Source organism: Eumetopias jubatus, unplaced genomic scaffold, assembly GCF_037043125.1.
Source record: "Eumetopias jubatus isolate StellerSeaLion01/CBP00866 unplaced genomic scaffold, mEumJub1_p1.0 scaffold_3, whole genome shotgun sequence".
NCBI classification, from domain to species: domain Eukaryota; kingdom Metazoa; phylum Chordata; class Mammalia; order Carnivora; family Otariidae; genus Eumetopias; species Eumetopias jubatus.
Genome location: NW_028274809.1, coordinates 115,829,928 through 115,849,727, shown reverse-complemented (window position 1 = coordinate 115,849,727; position 19,800 = coordinate 115,829,928). Strand labels below are relative to the sequence as shown.

The 19,800-nt window shown below is 39.0% G+C and overlaps 1 protein-coding gene across 2 annotated transcripts in view; it reads left to right on the top strand.

Annotated features, from left to right (window-relative positions):
• Positions 1-19,800, top strand: part of MICU2 (mitochondrial calcium uptake 2) — a 173,143-nt gene that overhangs the window by 128,445 nt on the left and 24,898 nt on the right. For both annotated transcript variants that reach the window (XM_028104924.2, XM_028104932.2), the window contains one exon: positions 15,616-15,713. In XM_028104924.2, coding sequence (XP_027960725.2) covers positions 15,616-15,713 — 98 coding nt within the window. The remainder of the gene's footprint in view (positions 1-15,615; positions 15,714-19,800) is intronic.

The window sequence follows — 19,800 nt, the reverse complement described above, 5'->3', positions numbered from 1 at the left end:
ATAAACATGGTTAGTAAGTTCCAAAAGCAAACATTTTAGGTAAACCAATATAGTTAATATAGTATAAAATTTTACCCTTTGAAATAAATACCATACTATATACCAAAAGCATGAACTAGAATGTACTTTGATGAGGCTTATATTAATGACACTGAACATTTAATAATTAACTAGTTTTTAAGATACATGAAAAATAAAGGTTAATATTTTAAAGATCTAGGGAATAAAATGTACAGCATAGGGAATATAGTCAGTGGTATTGTAATAGCGTTGTATGATGACAGATGGGAGCTACATTTGTGAGCATAGCATAACATATAGAGATGTTGAATCACTGTTGTACACCTGAAACTAATGTAACATTGTGTGTCAGCTATGCACAAATAGAAAAATTTAAAAACAAAAAAATACTTAAAAGAATCTACATGAAGAAAACTATAAATAATAAAATTTAATTGAGGAACATAAGAGAAGACTGAAATAAAGACATGCTTTATACTTAGGTAGGAATAGTGATCATTGTAAAGTGGCCAATCTCCAGTAAATTAATCTATGAATTCAATATAGTCTACATCAGAACTCAATACCTGAGCACCTGATTTTGGTTTTGTCTGGTTGGGTTTAGGGATTTGGGGGCAGGGGTTTCTTCTTTGGTGATAGTGTTAGAGAGGTAGGAGGTATACAGAAACTTGGCAAAATCATTTCAGAAATGACATTCTAGAAAATGCAAGTAATGAGAGGGTTAATGAAATGGTGTAGTGAGCAATAGAATAGTCAAAATATAAACCCAAATACATCTATGAGCAATGGCATATAATATAGATATCATTTCAAATCAGTGGGGAAAAAAACTAATTACCAAATTACTTTTCAGTAATCCAGCAAACTAGGAGTCATCCTTGACATCTCCTTACCCTTTATATCCAGTTAGTCACTAGTACTGTCTGTTCTACTTCTTAAATGTTTCTCAGATCCTTCCTTTTTTGTTCTGTTGCCATGACTGTCATTTTATCAGACTACTGTCATTTCTTACTTGAGTTACTGCAATAGCCTCCTGGCTGATCTGTCTGCATCCACTCCTGTCTTTTCTAATTCATTTTCACATTATAGCCAGGGTGACCTAAAAGCACAAATATGATGTAACTACCCTCAGGCCAACTATTTTTCCAAACTCTAGCTGTACCATTTTCTCTGCAGTATAGCACAGTGGTTAAGAAATAATCCAGTCAAGAAATGGTCAGAAGGCATGAACAGACACTTCTCCAAAGAAGACATACAGATGGCCAACAGACACATGAAAAAAATGTTCAACATCGCTAGCCATCAGGGAAATACAAATCAAAACCACAATAAGATACCACCTTACACCAGTTAGAATGGCAGAAATTAACAAGACAGAAAACAACAAATTTTGGCGAGGCTGTGGAGAAAGGGGAACCCTCTTACACTGTTGGTGGAATGCAAGCTGGTACAGCCACTCTGGAAAATAGTATGGAGGTTCCTCAAGACGTTAAAAATAGAGCTACTCTACAACCCAGCAATTGCACTACTAGGTATTTACCCCAAAGATACAGATGTGGTGAAAAGAAGGGGCACATGCACCCCAATGTTCATAGAAGCAATGTCCACAATAGCCAAACTGTGGAAGGAGCTGAGGTGTCTTTCAACAGATGAATGGATAAAGATGTGGTTTATATATACAATGGAATATTACTCAGCCATCAGAAAGGATGAATACCCACTATTTGCAGCGACGTGGGTAGAACTGGAGGGATTATGCTAAGTGAAATAAGTCAAGCAGAGAAGGACATTATCATATGATTTCACTCATATGTGGAACATAAGGAATAACGCAGAGGACCACAGAGGAAGGGAGGGAAAACTGAGCGGGAAGAAATCAGAGAGGGAGACAAACCATGAGAGACTCTGGACTCTGGGAAACAGACTGAGGGTTCAGAAGGGAAGGGGCTAGGGGGATGGGGTAACCCTGTAATGGGTATTAAGGAGGGCACGTGTGGTGATGAGCACTGGGTGTTATACGCAGTTAATGAATCATCAAAAAAAAATCTCAGACTCAGACCAACTGCCTACATTCATATGCCGCTCCATCTCTTAATAGCTGTGTGGCTCTGGGCAAATTAGTGTACTTCTCTTTGCATAAAATTGAGTTTCTTCATTATAAAATGAGAATAATAGGGGCACCTGGCTGGTTCAGTCAGTAGAGTGTGCGACTCTTGATCTCTTGAGTTCAAGCCCCACATTGGGTGTAGAGATTACTTAAAAATAAAGTCTTGAAAAAAAAGAAGAAAAGAATAATAATAATCTACCTCAGTAGGTTGTTTTGAGGATTAAATTAATTTATTTAAATCTCTTAGAACTGTGCTTAACACATAAGCGATATATATTTATTTGCTATTATATTTATTATTATTGCTGTCTACACCCCAGCCATAGAGCACCACTCTCTCTAGCACCTTCAGGCCTTTATACATGTTTCCTGTGTGGAATGTTTACTCCCACTTCTTATTTTCTTAACTTCAGTTCAAACTTTAGATTCAGTTTAAATGATATTTTTCTCAGGAAAGCCTTGTCTGAGCTGCTAAGTGAGTCAGACACCCTTTATATGCTCCCAAAGCTCCCTGAACTTCTTCCCAATACTTTCATGCTTGGATTATTATTTTTAATAACTTGTTGAATGCCCAGTTACCCAACAGGAACAGAAAACCATGAAGCCCCAAGGCCTGACATGGTCTCTGACACATAATGGGCATTTACTACATCTTTGTTTGTGACTAATGGTGTGACTGACTAAACAGTGCTGGGTGTATATATATATTTCTTATAGCAAAATAAATTCCAGAGGAATCAAAGATAATGTCAAAAATCAAACTATGGGAACATTTAAGAAAATGTGGGGCTCTTCTGCAGGATGGCATAGGAAGATCTTGAAACTCACCCCATCCCACAGATAACATCAAATCTACAGCTGCATATGGATCATTTCCCTCTGAAAAAGAAAACTAGATGAACTGTTTCTCCACAGCAAAAGACAAAAAGTTCACATTGAGATAGGTAGGAGAGTCAGAGATAAGGATTTACCAGAAACCCCACCCCAGCACTGTGACATGACAGTGAGGATTCTCACCAGTCCAGTATTTTTCCTGGAACAGTGAGGGGTTGATGCCTCAATTAAAGCACCCCTATCCCTGGGATCTGACCAGAGAGATGAGCCCCCAAAACATCTGGCTTAGAAAATGCAAAGGGGCTGATATCTAAGGGACCCAAAGCGCTATAGGAAACTGAGATGCCCCTTTTAAAGGGCTTATGTGCAGTCTCACTCTCCCCAAGACCCAGCAGAAAAATAGTAGTTTGAAAAGTGCCAAGATTCTATTGTAAAAGAAATTCATTTGGCAACCTAAAAGCATCTGCTGGAAGGGCAAGGGACCATTGAAACTCTCCCTGGAGATAGAGGTGCTGGCAGAAGCCAATTTTGCACTCTCCACTTACCCTGCTAGCACAAGTGGGTGGGCTCACAGGCAGTACCCTCCTGCTGCATTGCTAAGACGCAGTCACAATCTACAGATCTACAGTCACCACACCATCCCACTGCCTGAGGAAACTGGAGAGCACAGAAGGTTGCAGCACTCCCCCACTCTGTAGCTGGGGCAGGCAAGCACAACATTCATGGCATCCTCTCATTCCCTAAATAAAGTTGGTAAGTGTAGGCAGTTGGAGCGCTCCCTCACTCTCTGGCTGGGGCTATCATTCTCCTGCTCCCAGCCTAAAACTAGCATGCATGCACAGACAAGGTACTCTCCCACTACGTTCCTGAAGCCCACAGGCATACAGTCAAGACATTTTCCCCTGCTTTTCTGAAGCTAGCGAACATGCCCTGCCCCATATACTCTGCCTAGATAAAGCCAGCAGATACATGCAGTCCACACGGGACACCGCTCAATCACCTGGCCCTGGTGGCCATAGTGGTTGGCATTCCTGAGCTCCACAAGAATGTAACACTCAGACAGTTCTTGGCAAGCCACCACCATCAGGACACTGCACAGCAGCAGACTGAAACACAACCCCAGTCTTCTGGAAAAAAGGCCTATTTACCTAGCTTGGAGCTTCAGCTTAAGGGATAGGCTTCAGGTTTCCCGTGCATGTAAAGATTAAAGAGGTGCTCCCAGGGAACCTAATTAGACACACACCATCCTTGCACACCCCCTTGGCCTTCTACATCTTAACTAGACCTCTCAGAAAGGAGCTTACACACTTATCTGGAAACCCAATTTTTGCAAATGTTCCCCAGGGGACACCTCTAAATCTCCTGGTCTGGAGGCAGCAGGGACTATGTAGCCCCTACAGGATTGTATATACTTTTATATTTTAAAAGCTGCTGCCTAAGAGTCTGCTTCCAATCAACCCAAAACTGGGTTGGAATAGGTAGTTTAGACAATCACAAAGGTTCAAGAGACAACAGAGAGCTAAAAAGTAAGGTTGAAAGAGAAGTTTCATAACCTACACAAGGCTCTACTTAGAGTGAGAGAGATAGCTGCTTCAAGTAATACATAGAAACACACCAAGAGTCAAGCAAAATGAAGAAACAGAAAAATATGTTCCGAATAGAAGAACATGACAGAACCTCAGAAAAAGACCTTAATAATGTGGAGAAAAGTAATTTATCAGAAAAAGAATTTAAGGTAAGGGTCATAAGGATGCTCATGGAACTCGGGAGGAGAGGGGTGAACACAGTGAGAACTTCAACAAAGAGATAGAAAGTATAAGAAAGGACCAAGAAGGGGGTGTCTGGGTGGCTCAGTCAGTTAAGCATCCAACCCTTGATTTCAGCTCTGGTCATGATCTCAGGGTTGTGAGATTGAGCCTTGCATCGGGCTCATCACTGGACATGGAGCCTGCTAAAGATTCTCTCTCTCTCTCCCTCTTCCTCTGCCCCTCCCCACCTCTCTCTCTGCCTCTCTTAAAAAAAAAAAAAAAAAGCAGGAGGGGTTCAATGGCAGACTAGATGAAGCAGAACAGATCAGTATCTAGTAGACTTCAGTGGAACTCACCAAAGCAAAGCAATGAAAAGGAAAAAAAATTTTTTAATAAAGGTGACTTAAGGGACCTCTGGGACAACATCAAATAGAATAACACTTGCATTATAAGGGTCCCAGAAGGAGAAGAGAAAGGGCAGGAAATGTATTTGAAGAAATAATGGCTGAATACGTCCCTAACTAAGGGAAGGAAGTAGACATCCAGGTCCAGGAAGCTCAAAAGATTCCAATTAAGATGAATCCAAAGAGATCCATACCAAGACACATTATAATTAAAATGTCAAAAGTTAAAGAGAGAATCTCAAAAGCAGAAAGAGGGAAAACAAAAGAGGAAAAATCCCATAAGGCTATTAGGAGATTTCATGGCAGAAACTTTGCAGGCCAGAAGAGAGTGGCATGACATATTCAGAGTGATGAAAGGAAAACACCCTCCAGCCAAGAATGCAGGCATACCTCAGATATTGCGGGAGATTGAATCAGTAATTGGAAACCTCGTAACAAAAGTCCAGGACAGGATGGCTTCACTGGTGAATTCTACCAAACATTTGAAGAACGTTTAATGCCTATACTTCTCAGACTCCTCCAAGAAATTGAAGAGGAGGGAATGCTCCCAAACTGATTTCACAAGGCCAGCATTACCCTGATACCAAAAGCAAAGAAGAACACCAAAAAGAGAGAGAGAGGGAGGGAAGGAAAAGGAAATTACAGGCCAATATCCCTGAGGAACATACATGCAAAAATCAACAAAACATTAATAGTCCAAACTCGGCAATACATTAAAATGATCTTACATCATGATCAAGTGGGATTTATTCTAGGGATGCAAGTATGGTCAGCATCCACAAATCAATCAAGATGATATACACCACATCAACAAAATGAAGGCTAAAAATGATGTCATTTTAATAGATGCATAGAAAGCATTTGAGAAAATTCATTTATGGTAAAAAAAAAAAAACAACAAAATGGGTATAAAGGGAACTACCTCAACATATTAAGGGCTATGTGGTGAAAAGCTAAAGCTTTACCTCTAAGATCAAGAACAAGATAAGGATGCCTACTCTTGCCACTTTTATTCAACAAAGAATTGGAAGTGCTAGCCAGAACAATTATGCAAGAAAAAGAAATAAAAGGCATCCAAATTGGAAAGGAAGAAGTAAAACTTCCACTATTTGCAGACGACATGATACTGTATATAGAAAACCCTGTAGACTCCACCAAAAAACTATCAGAACTAATAAGTGAATTCCGTAGAGTTGCAAGATACAAAATTAATACACAAAGCTCTGTTGCATTTCGGTACATTAACAAAATATCTGAGAAATCAAGAAAATAATCCCATTTACAATTGCATTAAAAAGAATGAAATACTAGAAATAAATTTAACCAAGGAGGTGAAAGATCTATTACCTGAAAAGTATATGACATTAATGAAAGAAATTGAAGATAACACAAATAAATGGAAAGATATTTTGTGTCATAGGTTAGAAAAATGGATATTGTTAAATGTCCATTCACCCAAAGCAATCTACAGATGCATTGCAATCCCTATCAAAATTCCAATGACATTTTTTACAGAATTAGAATAATACTATAACTTCTGTGGAAGGAACCACAAAAGACCCTAAATAGCCAAAGGAATGTTAAGAAAGAAGAACAAAGCTGGAGGTATTACTGTGCCTGATTTCAAGCAGTATTATGAAGCTATAATAATCAAAACAGTGTGGTATTGTCATAAAAACAAACACATAGATCAATGGAACTATAGATATAGATAACCCACCCTCATGTATATGGTCAGTTAATTTTCAGCAAAGGAGGCAAGAATATACAATGGGGAAAGGGCAGTCTATTTAATAAATAGTATTGGGAAAACTGGACAGCTGCTACACACAAAAGAATGAAACTGGACCACTATCTTACACCATCTACAAAAAATTAACTCAAAATGGATTCGAGACTTGAATGTAAGACCTAAAACCATAAATGCCCAAGAAGAAGACATAAGCAATAAGCTCCTTGATATCAGTCTTAGTAATTTTTTTTATCTGACTCCAAAGGCAAAGGGAACAAAAGCAAAAATAAACAAATGGGACTACATCAAACTAAAAAGCTTCTGTACAGCAAAGGAAACCCTCAACCAAACAGAAGGGCAACTTTCCAAATGGGAGAAGATATCTGTAAATCATATATCTGATTAGGGACTAATATCCAAAATATATATAAAGAATTTATACAATTCAGTAGGAGAAATGATCCAATTAAAACATGGGCAGATGATTTGAATAGACATTTTTCTAAAGAAGACATACAAATAGCAAACAGGCACATGAAAAGATGCTCAACATCACTAATCAGGGAAATGCAAATCAAAACCATAATGAGATAGCACCTACACCTGTTAGAAGGGCTAGTATCAAAATGACAAGAAATAACAAAACGCTAGCAAGGATGTGGAGAAAAGGGAACGCTTTGTATTGTTGGTGGCATTGTAAATTTGTACAGCCACTGTGGAAAACCATATGGAGATTCCTCAAAATTAAAATTAGAACTACAGGGCATGTCAGAGTGGCTCAGTCAGTTAGGCGTCTGCCTTCAGCTCAGGTCATGATCCCAGGGTACTGGTATTGAGCCCCACATCGGGCTCCCTGCTCAGGGGGTGTCTTCTTCCCCTTCTTCTGCCTCTCCCCCGGCTTATGCTCTCTCTCTTGCTCACTCTGTCCCCCAAGTAAATAAAATCTTAAAAAAAAAAAAAATTACAATATGATCCAACAATTCCACTACTGGGTATCTATCCAAAGAAAACAGAAACACTAATTCAGAAAGGCATATGTACCCCTTTTTTCATTGCAGCACTATTTAAAAGCCAGAGTATGAAAACAAGTGTTATCGATAGATAAGTGGATAAAAAGATGTGGTTTATATACCCAATACGACTCAGCCATAAGAAAATCTTGACATTTGCAACAACATTGGATGGACCTTGAGGGTATTATTCTAAGTAGTATAAGTCGGAGCAAGACAAATACCACAGGATTTCATTTATATGTGGAATCTAAAAAACAAACAAAAAACCAAGATTGATAGATACAGAGAACAGATTGGTGGTTACCAGATAGGAGATGTGTTTGGAGGAAACAGAATGGGATCACAAAGTACATGCTTTTAGTTACAAAAGGAAACCCTCAACTAAATAGAAGGGCAACTTACTGAATTGGAGAAGGTAAGTCATTGGGCTGTAATGTACAGCATTAGGAATATAGTCAATAATATTGTATTACCTTTGTAAAGTAGAAGATGGTGACTACACTTATTGTGGTGATCATCTTGCAATGTATACAAATGTCAGTTCACTATGTTCTACACCTGAAACTAATGTAGTATTGTATGTCAGTTGTACCTGATTTGAAAAAAAAAGTGGGTAAATGTTTTTATATTATTGAGGTAAGCAATGTAGTTCTGTTCCAAAAGCCATAAAAGAAAATGTAGTAAACTTGACTACTGTTACTCTTTTTTTAAATGACTAACATCTCAATAGAATAGTCAAAGTTCAGGAAAGGGCAGTTAGCAGAAGAAATACAAATGACCGATAAATATGAATAATAATCAATGGGGCGCCTGGGCGCCTCAGTCGTTAAGTGTCTGCCTTCAGCTCAGGTCATGACCCCAGGGTTCTGATATCGAGCCCCACATCGGGCTCCCTACTCAGTGGGGAGCCTGCCTCTCCCACTCTCTCTGCTTGTGTTCCTGCTCTCGCTATCTCTCTGTCAAATAAATAAAATCTCTTTAAAAAAATATGAATAATCAAGGAAATGCAAGTTGAAATAATAGTGATTTGTTTTGTTTTATTTCTTACCAGACTGGCAAAGATAAAAAAAGTTTGATAATCTTTAGTGTTCTCCAAAGTGTGAGGGAATGGGTATTCTTCTCCACTGTTGGTTGGTAATGTAAATTGCCAAGATATCTAACAAAGTTTAAGTGCAAATGTAATTTGGCAGTGGGTTATCCTTTATAATGACCAGTGTACAAAGATAAGTATATAACAGTATATCTCAAGCATTGTTTATAGTAAAAAAAAATTTGGAAACAATCTAAATATCTAACAGCACATTCATTATATTATGCAGGCGACCTTGGCTAGCTTACATGTCATATGTAGGATTTCCCTACTGCTAATAGGCATGGGAAAATTCAGACCTTTTTGCTCTTTTCTGTGACAAATACAAGAATGGGAGGAAAAGGAATACATGTTAATAAAGAAGAAATAAGGTAACCTTGCTTGCTACCCTGAAAAAATGTTTGTGTGTATACATAGTTGCACAATGGCACATACAGTGCAATAGCTAGTAAAAATTATGACAGACCTATATTGGTTATGACAAGTGCTCCCCTTTAAAAAGAAAAGAAAAGCTGTTTTCAAAACATGTATATAATGATTTCCTTTGCATAAGTCTCTTCAACATATGGTGCTGGGACAACTGGATATCCACATGTAAAAAAATGAAGTTGGATTTCTACCTCATATCATATACAAAAATTAACTGAAATCAATCAGACTTAAATGTAAAAGCTAAGACTGTAACACTCTTAGAAGCACTTCATGAAAGGGGAAATGCTTCATAACATTGGATTTGGCAGTGATTTCTTATAACACCAAAAGCATAAGCAATTGATGAAAAATTAGATGTGTTGGACTTCATTACAGTTAAAAACTTTTGTGCATCAAAGGACCCTATCAAAAAGTGAAAAGACAGCCTACAGAGTGGTAGAAGATATTTGTAAATTATATCCCTAATAAGGGTCTATCTAGTATCAGGATATCTAAAGAACTCCTACAACTCAACAACAAAAGGATAACCCATTGCCAACAAATTGGGCAACCTGGAAGAAATGGTTAAATTCCTAGAAACATATAAATTACCAAAGCTGAAACAGAAAGAAATAGAAAATGAACAGACCAATAACCAGCAAAGAAATTGAATTGGTAATCAACAAACAAAAGTCTAGGACCAGATGGTTTCACAGGCAAATTCTACCAAACATTTAAAGAAGAGTTAATACCTATTCTTCTCAAACTATTCCAAAAAATAGAAAAGGAAGGAAAACTTCCAGATTTATACTATGAGTCCAGCATTACCCAGATACCAAAACCAGATAAAGACACCACTAAAAAAGAGAACTACAGGCCAATATCCCTGATGAACATAAATGCAGAAATTCTCAGTAAAATATTAGCATACCAAATCCAGCAATATGTTGAAAAAATCATTCCCCACAATCAAGTGAGATTTATTCCTGGGTTACAAGGGTGGTTCAGTATTTGCAAATCAGTTGTGATATATCACATTAATAAAAGAAAGGATAATAACCATATGATCATTTCAGTAGATGTAGGAAAAGCATTTGACAAAGCACAACATCCATTCATGATAAAAACCCTCAACAAAGTAGGTTTAGAGGGAACATACCTCAACACAATAAATGCCATATATGAAAAAATAAACAGCTAATATCATCCTAAATGGGGAGAAACTGAGAGCTTTTCCTCTACAGATAGGAACAAGATAGGGATGTCTACTCTCACCACTGTTATTTAACATAATACTAGAACTCCTAGCCATAGCAATCAGACAAAAAGAAATTAAAGACATCTAGATCGGCAAGGAAGAAGTTAAACTTTCACTCTCTGCAGATGACATGATACCCTATATAGAAAACCCAAAAACTGCATCAAAAAATTGCTAGAACTGGTAAACGAATTCAGTAAAGTCAGAGGATACAAAATCAGTCTACAGAATTCTGTTGCATTTCTATATACCAATAATGAAGTAGCAGAAAGAGAAACTAAGGAATCGATCCCATTTACACATGCACTAAAAACAATAAAATACCTAGGAATAAACCTAACCAAAAAGGTGAAAGACCTGTACTCTGAAAACTATAAAACACTGATGAAAGAAATTGAAGATGACACAAACAAATGGAAAGACAGATGGCTCAGTCATTAAGCGTCTGCCTTTGGCTCAGGTCATGGTCCCAGGGTCCTGGGATCGAGTCCCACATCGAGCTCCCTGCTCAGCGGGAAGCCTGCTTCTCCCTCTCCCACTCCCTCTGCTTGTGTCCCCCCTCTCGCTGTGTCCGTCTCTGTCAAATAAATAAATAAAATCTTTAAAAAAAAGAAAAGAAATGGAAAGACATTACATGCTCATGGATTGGAAAAACAAATATTGTTAAAATGTCTATACTCCCCAAAGCAATCTACACATTTAATGCAATCCTTATCAAAAAACCAACAGCATTTTTCACAGAACTAGAACAAGCCATCCTAAAATGTATGGAACCATAAAAGACCCGGAATAGCCAAAACAACCTTGAAAAAGAAAAAAAAACGGAGGCATCAGAATCCCAGACTTCAAGTTACGTTACAAAGCTGTAGTGATCAAAACAGTGTGGTACTGGCACACATGGTTAAGTGGAACAGAGTGGAAAACCCACGAATGAACCCACAACTATAAGGTCAATTAATCTTTGACAAAGCAGGATAAACTATCCAGTGGGCAAGACACTCTCTTCAATGAATGGCTTTGGGAAAACTGGATGACAACATGCAAAAGGATGGAACTGGGCCACTTTCTTACACCATAAACAAAAATAAATTTAAAATGGATTAAAGACCTAAATGTGAGACTTGAAACCATAAAAATCCTAGGAGAGAACACAGGCAGCAACTTCTTTCTAGCTATGTCTCCTGAGGCAAGGGAAGTAAAAGCAAAGATAATAAACTGTTGAGACTACATCAAAATAAAAACTTTGTGCAGCACCTGGGTGGCTCGGTTGGTTAATAATGCGACTGCCTTTGGCTCAGGTCATGATCCTGGAGTCTCAGGATTGAGTCCCACATCGGGCTTCCTGCTCGGCAGGGAGTCTGCTTCTCCCTCTGACCCTCCCCCCTCTCGTGCTCTCTCTCTCTCTCTCTCTCTCTCTCTCTCTCTCTCATTCTGTCTCTCAAATAAATAGAATCTTTTTAAAAATAATAATAAAAATAAAAACCTTCTGGGGTGCCTGGGTGGCTCAGTCGTTAAGCATCTGCCTTCGGCTCAGGTCATAATCCCAGGGTCAAGCCCCACATTGGGCTCCCTGCTCAATGGGAAAGCCTGCTTCTCCCTCTCCCACCCCACCCCCGCTTGTGTTCCCTCTCTCGCTGTCTCTCTCTGTCCAATGAATAAATAAAATCTTTAAAAAATAGTAAAAATATAAACCTGCACAGTGATGGAAACCTAAAAGGCAACCTACAGAATGGGAGAAGATATTTGCAAATAACCTATCCAATAAAGGGTTAGTAGCCAAAATATATAAAGAACTCCTACAACTCAACACCAAAGAAACAAATACTCCAACTTAAAAATGGGCAGAATACATGAATTGACATTTCTCCAAAGATATACAGATGACCAACAGACACATGAAAAGATACTCATCATCACTTATCTGAGAAATGCCAAGTCAAAACTACAATGAGATATCACCTCACACCTTTCAGAATGGCTAAAATGAACAACACAAGAAGATTTGGAGAAAGGGGAACTGTCTTGCACTGTTGGTGGGAATGCAAACTGGTGTAGCCACTCTGGAAAATGATATGGACGTTCCTCAAAAAATTAGAAATAGAAGTACCCGATGATCCAGCAATCACACTACTAGGTATTTACCAAAGAAATATGAAAATACTAACTCAAAGGAATACATGAACCTCTATGTTTATAGTAGCATTATCTACAATAAACAAATTATGGAAAGAGCCCAAGTGTCCACCGACTGATGAATGGATAAAGAAAATGTGCTGTGTATATATAGTGGAATATTACTCACCCATAAAAGAATGAAATCTTGTTTAAAATGACATGGATGGAGCTGAATAGTATTATGCTACTCAACATTAACTCAGAGAAAGACAGATACTATATGATTTTGCTCACATGTGGAATGTAAGAAGCAAACAAAATGTAACAAATGAACATAGGGAAGAAAAAAGAGAGGGGGACAAGCCATAAAACAGACTCTTAGCTATCAAGAACAAACTGGTAGTTAGCAGAAGGGTGGTGCATGGGGGGGATGGGTGAAATAGGTGATGGGGATTAAGGAGGGCTAATGTATGGAAGTGTTGAGTCACTATATTGTACCCCTGAAGCTAATATTACACTATATGTTTAACTGGAACTTAAAGATTTAAAGAAAAGAAGACAGCCCAGTTAAAAAACTGGGCAAAGGACTTGAATAGACATTTTCCCAAAGGATATAAACAAATAGCCAACAACCACATGAAAAGATGCTCAACATCATTAATCATAGGACAGTGCAAATTAAAATCAGAGTGAGATACCACAACAAACTCATCAAATGACTTAAAGTAATTGACAATACCAAATGGCTGCAAGATGCAGAGAAACTGGATCACTCATCCACTACTAGTGGGAATGTAAAATGATACTGCCACTGTGATAAAACAGTAACTGCACTCCTGGGCATCCATCCTAGAGAAATGAAAAACTGTGTTCATACTAAAACCTGTCCACAAATTTTTTTAGCAGCTTGTAATAGCCAAAAACTGGAAACAACCCAGATATCCTTCAAGAGGTGAATGGTTAAACTGGTAATCTGTACAATGAAATAGTACTCTGCAATAAAAAGGAACAAACTGTTGATAGAACAACAGCCTGAATGAATATCCAGAGAATCATGCTGAACCAAAAATGCCAATACCAAAAATTATATACTATATGGTTCTATTTATATAAGATTTTGAAATAAAATTATAGGAAAAGAAAGTCAGTTAGCGGTTGCCAGAGGTCAAAGAGAGGGTGGCTGAGAGAGAAATCAGTGTGGCTATAAGAGCAAATAAAGGATTGTCATAGTGAGGGAAATGTTCTTCTCTGTGTTGACTGTATCAAGTTATATTGTTTTGCAAGATGTCACCAGTGACCATTGGAGGAAACTGAGTAATGGTACAAGAGATCTTTCTGTATTTTGTACAGTTGTGTGTGAATCTACAATTGTCTCAAAATAGAAAAAATTTTTAATATAAATGAAGGGTTTACGGGGACATACATTGTTCCCTGCATTATGTGTTCTAGACTGGGTGTTTTGTGTCTTTTGCTGATTTGTTCTATTTCTTGCTATGGTGCCTTTGCTTAGTTATCATGCTGTTTCTTTTGCTCACACTCTGTCCAGATTTTCTCATTGCTGTGGTAGAGCACAAAGAAAATTCTCCTTGATCTCTTCCCACCTTATCTGGAACAATTTATCTTGTCCTTACATTTTGGTCCACTTCTCTATAGACCAAAGGAGTGGAAGCAAGGGGGGAGGAGACTCCTCTGGGGTAAATGCAGCCCTTCCTCAAGAACCAATATTCTGTTCATCCTTCTGATCTCATTAAGTGTCCTAGACATAGCTCACTCCTCCCCTCCAAGGTACATCCCACTCTATGGGCTTAGGGTTAGTCCCTCAATTTAACATAGTGCCCTGAAAGATTCTGCACCCTGGAAGCCCTCCTGCCCTCTGCTTAAGTCTCAGCGAGCTCTATAGGAGCTTCTATTGGAGTTGTCCTTGACTTGTCCCCACTAATCTGCTATCACTAAATTGAAGTTTTTAATGAAGTTCTAATCTAATAGTCTCACTCCCACGGCTATTTCTGAGAAGTAGGGTTAGGGGTAGTATTAGCAGACATGGGGGACCATCCGACACCTGAATCTAGTGTTTCTTTTTCCATCTGCTCCTTTTCAAAATATTTAGTTTAAATTTGTAACCCCTTTTATTGTTTAGTTGTGGCTGAAAGTCTTTTAGCAGTTCTGTTTTGTCATTATTTTTGTTTATGATATTAGAGATTTGAAGGAGAAATAATCTGTGAATCTGCTTTATGCAGTACTTTAATGGAATTCTCAATTATTAATTTTATAATTATGAAAAGCAGGTGTTTTTCAAATATTTCTAATATTCAGCAAAAACTCAAAGGCCTTCTGGCTTTAATTCTCTCAGTCCTGCTTCATTAAAAAAGGCCTCGAGGGGCACCTGGGTGGTTCAGTCAGTTAAGTGTCTGCCTTTGGCCCAGGTCATGATCCCAGGGTCCAGGGATCAAGTCCCACATCAGGCTCCCTGCTTTGGGGGGGGGGGGTCCTGCTTCTCTCTTTCCTTCTGTCTGCCGCTCCCCCTTCTTGTGCCCTCTCTCTGTCGGGTAATTAAATAAAATGTTAAAAAATAATGCCTCGAGATCACATTTTGAAATAGTATTTATTTCACTATTCTAAGCTCTCTTTTTGGATTGATCTAAGATTTTGTTTACTGCTGAAGTCCATCTTGAGTATTTTAGCCCTTATTGTTTTTCTCTTGCTTGAGCAGAGACAGTTATAGAATAGTATTATGCAAAATAACATATAGGATTCTTCCACCTTTGTTGTTGTTGTTACAAGAATCTTTATGGATATTATCCTAAAGAATTCCAGGTTACAGGGTCCATTTTTGTTCTTGGTTATAATTACTTGAAATTATTGTATCTTTTTTTTTTTTATAGGAATCAACAGTGAAAGAACCTGAAATTACCACAACCCTTCAGATACATTTCTTTGGAAAAAGAGGAGAAAGAAAACTTCATTATCGGGAATTTCGAAGGTAAATGCAAATATTTATATTCATTTAAGAAAATTTGAGATTTGGAAAGATGGCGGAGGAGTAGGGGACCCTATTTCAACTGGTCCCCAGAATTGAGCTGGATATCTACCAGACCACTCTGAGCACCCACGAAACCAGCCTGAGATGTAAGAAGATCTGGATCTCTACAAACAGAATATCACAGGCGGTTGGTTTCGAGGTATGAAGCGGGGAGCTGTGATTCCGGGGGCAGATATCGGAGGATAAACGGCAGCGGGAGGGTGCCTGGCCGTGGGGACCCTACACCACCAGTGAATGACAGCCTCGCATGCTGGGGATGGGGCACAGACTCGCAGACCAGTAGGGTGGGGAAAGGACTTTAGGGCAGCCCCCGGGGCAGAAACCCAGAGCGGCTGGGTCGTGTGTGTGGAACTGGGAGTGGCTGGCAGTTTTAGAAGCACAAAGGGCAGAGACGGGCCCCAACCTGGAGGCAGGACTGGGGGCGCTGCAGAGGGGCCCACAACCCAGGCCGCTGCAGTTTATAGCAGCACGGACAGAAACGGAGATGATGTGGCCTGGAGAGCTCACTGAAGAACAGACTGCGGTCTCTCTATTCTGAGGCAGAGGGTTGGAACCGGTCTCTTCTGCTCTGACTCTCGGAAGAGACGCAGAAAGCCTCCAGGGAAAGCTGCCAGAGAACAAAAGCCACAAAAACTGATCCCGCTGAGCCCATCCCCGGCCACAAGGGGGCAGGGCAACTCCGCCCAAACAGGGCTGCCTGAGTAACAGCATGGCAGGCCCCTCCCCCAGAAGACAGGCTGGGAAAACAAGAGGCCAGCAACCCTAAGGTCCCAAGAAAACAGGTGGGACCTGTTTTGGTCAATAATTTGGACTCTGTACATTCCCTCAAACACCCATCAACAGAATGACTAGGAGGAGGAGCCCCCAAAATAGAAAAGACTCAGAGATTATGACTTATGCTGCAGATTTACAAATGGATGCAGATATAACCAAGATGTCGGAGATGGAATTCAGGCTAGCAATTGTGAAGACAATGGCTAGAATGAGAAATCAATTAATGGCAACATAGAGTCTCTAAGGGCAGAAATGAAAGCTGAATTGGCAGAACTTAAAAATGCTATCAGTGAGATCCAATCCAATCTAGATAATCTAACAGCTAGGGTAGCTGAGTCAGAAGAACGAATAAGTGACCTGGAAGACAATATAATAGATAAAAAGGGAAAAGAGGAGCTCAGGGAAAAACAACTCAGAATCCATGAAAATAGAATCAGAGAAATAAGTGACACCATGAAGTGTTCCAATGTCAGAATAATTGGAATCCCGGAGGGAGTGGAGAGAGAGAGAGGACTAGAAGATGTATTTGAGCAAATTGTAGAATGAAACAAACATTCTCGTCCTAGAGGCAGAGAGGACCCCTCCCAAGATCAAGGAAAACAGGCCAACACCCTGGCATGTAATAGTAAAACTTGCAAATCTTACAACCAAGGAAACCATCTTAAGGGCAGTTAGGGGGAAGAGATTCCTTACGTACAGAGGGAGGAACATCAGAATAACATCAGACCTATCCACAGAGACCATCAGTCCAAAACCTATGGGATACTGCAAAGGCGGTCCTAAGGGGGAAATACATAGCCATCCAAGCCTCACTCAAAAAAATAGAAAAATCCTGAATTCAACTAACTCTACACCTTAAAGAACTAGAGAAAAAGCAACAAACGATGCCTAAGCCACGCATTAGAAGAGAAATAATTAAAATTAAAGCAGAGATCAATGAATTAGAAACCAGAAACACAGTAGATCAGATCAACGAAACTAGAAGTTTGTTCTTTGAAAGAATTAATAAAATCGATAAACCACTGGCCAGACTTAGCCAAAAGAAAAGAGAAAGGACCCAAATTAATAAAATTATGAATGAAAGGGGAGAGATCACGACTAACACCAAGGAAATAGAAACAATTATTAGAAATTATTATCAACAACTATATGCCAATAAACTGAGCAATCTGGATGAAATGGAGGCCCTCCTGGAAACCTATAAGCTGCCAAGACTGAAACAGGAAGAAATTGACAAACTGAATAGGCCAATAACCAGTAACGAGATTGAAGCAGTGATCCAAAACCTCCCAAAAAACAACAGGCCAAGGCCTGATGGATTCCCTGGGGAATTCTACCAAACATTCAAAGAAGAAATAATACCTATTCTACTGAAGCTGTTTCAAAAAACAGAAACAGAAGGAAAACTTCCAAACTCATTCTATGCGGCCAGCGTTACCTTAATCCCCAAACCAGGCAAAGACCCCATCAAAAAGGAGAATTTCAGACTGATATCCCTGATGAATATGGATTCCAAAATCCTCAACAAAATCCTAGCTAATAGGATCCAGCAATACATTAAAAGGATCATCCACCACAACCAAGTGGGATTTATCCCCAGGATGCAAGGGTGGTTCAACATTTGCAAATCAATGTGATAGAGCACATTAATAAGAGGAGGGAGAAGAACCATATGGTTCTCTCAATTGATGCAGAAAAAGCATTTGACAAAATGCAACATCCTTTCCTGATTAAAACTCTTCAGAGTATAGGGGTAGAGGGAACATTCCTCAAGGATTGATGTAAAAGTTGGGTATTCATCCTTTCTGATCAGATCAGAAGTCCTAGCAACAGCAGTCAGACAACAAAATGAAATAAAAGGTATTCAAATTGGCAAAGAAGTCAAACTCTCTCTTTTCGCAGATGACATGATACTTTATGTGGAAAACCCAAAAGACTCCACCCCCAAATTACTAGAACTCATACAGCAATTCAGTAATGTGGCAGGATACAAAATCAATGCACAGAAATCAGTTGCTTTCTTATACACTAACAACGCAACTGTGGAAAGAGAAATTAGAGAAACTGTTCCATTTACACTAGCACCAAAAACCATAAGATAACTCGGAATAAACCTAACCAAAGAGGTAAAGGATCTATACTCTAGGAACTACAGAACACTCATGAAAGAAATTGAAGAAGACACAAAAAGATGGAAAAATATTCCATGCTCATGGATTGGAAGAATAAACATTGTTAAAATGTCTGTGCTACCCAGAGCAATCTATACCTTCAGTGCCATCCCTATCAAAATTCCATTGACATTTTTCAAAGTGCTGGAACAAACAATCCTAAAATTTGTATGGAATCAGAAAAGACCCCGAATCGCCAAGGAAATGTTGAAAAAGAAAAACAAAGCTGGGGGCATCATGTTGCCCGATTTCAAGCTATATTACAAAGTTGTGATCACCAAGACAGCATGGTACTGGCACAAAAACATATAGACCAATGGAACAGAATAGAGAACCCAGATATGGATGCTCAACTCTATGGTCAAATAATCTTTGACAAAGCAGGAAAAAACATGCAATGGAAAAAAAGTCTCTTCAATAAATGGTGCTGGGAAAATTGGACAGCCCCATGCAGAAGAATGAAACTCGACCATTCTCTAACACCACACACAAAGATAAACTCAAAGTGGATGAAAGACCTCAATGTGAGACAGGAATCCATCAAAATCCTAGAGGAGAACATAGGCAGTAACCTCTTTGACATTGCCCACAGCAACTTCTTTCAAGATACATCTCCAAAAGCTAGTGAAACAAAAGCAAAAATGAACTTTTGGGACTTCATCAAGATAAAAAGCTTCTGCACAGCAAAGGAAACAGTCAACAAAACAAAGGGGCAACCCACAGAATGGGAGAAGATATTTGCAAATGACACTACAGATAAAGGGCTGGTATCCAAGATCTATAAAGAACTTCTCAAACTCAACACCCAAAAAACAATCAAGTCAACAAGTGGGCAGAAGATATGAAAAGACACTTCTCTGAAGAAGACATACAAATAGCTAACAGACACATGAAAAAATGTTCATCGCCATTAGCCATCAGGGAAATTCAAATCAAAACCACATTGAGATACCACCTTACACCAGTTAGAATGGCAAAAATGGGCAGGGAAAGAAACAACAAATGTTGGAGAGGTGGAGAAAGGGGAACCCTCTTACACTCTTGGTGGGAATGTAAGTTGGTACAGCCACTTTGGAAAACAG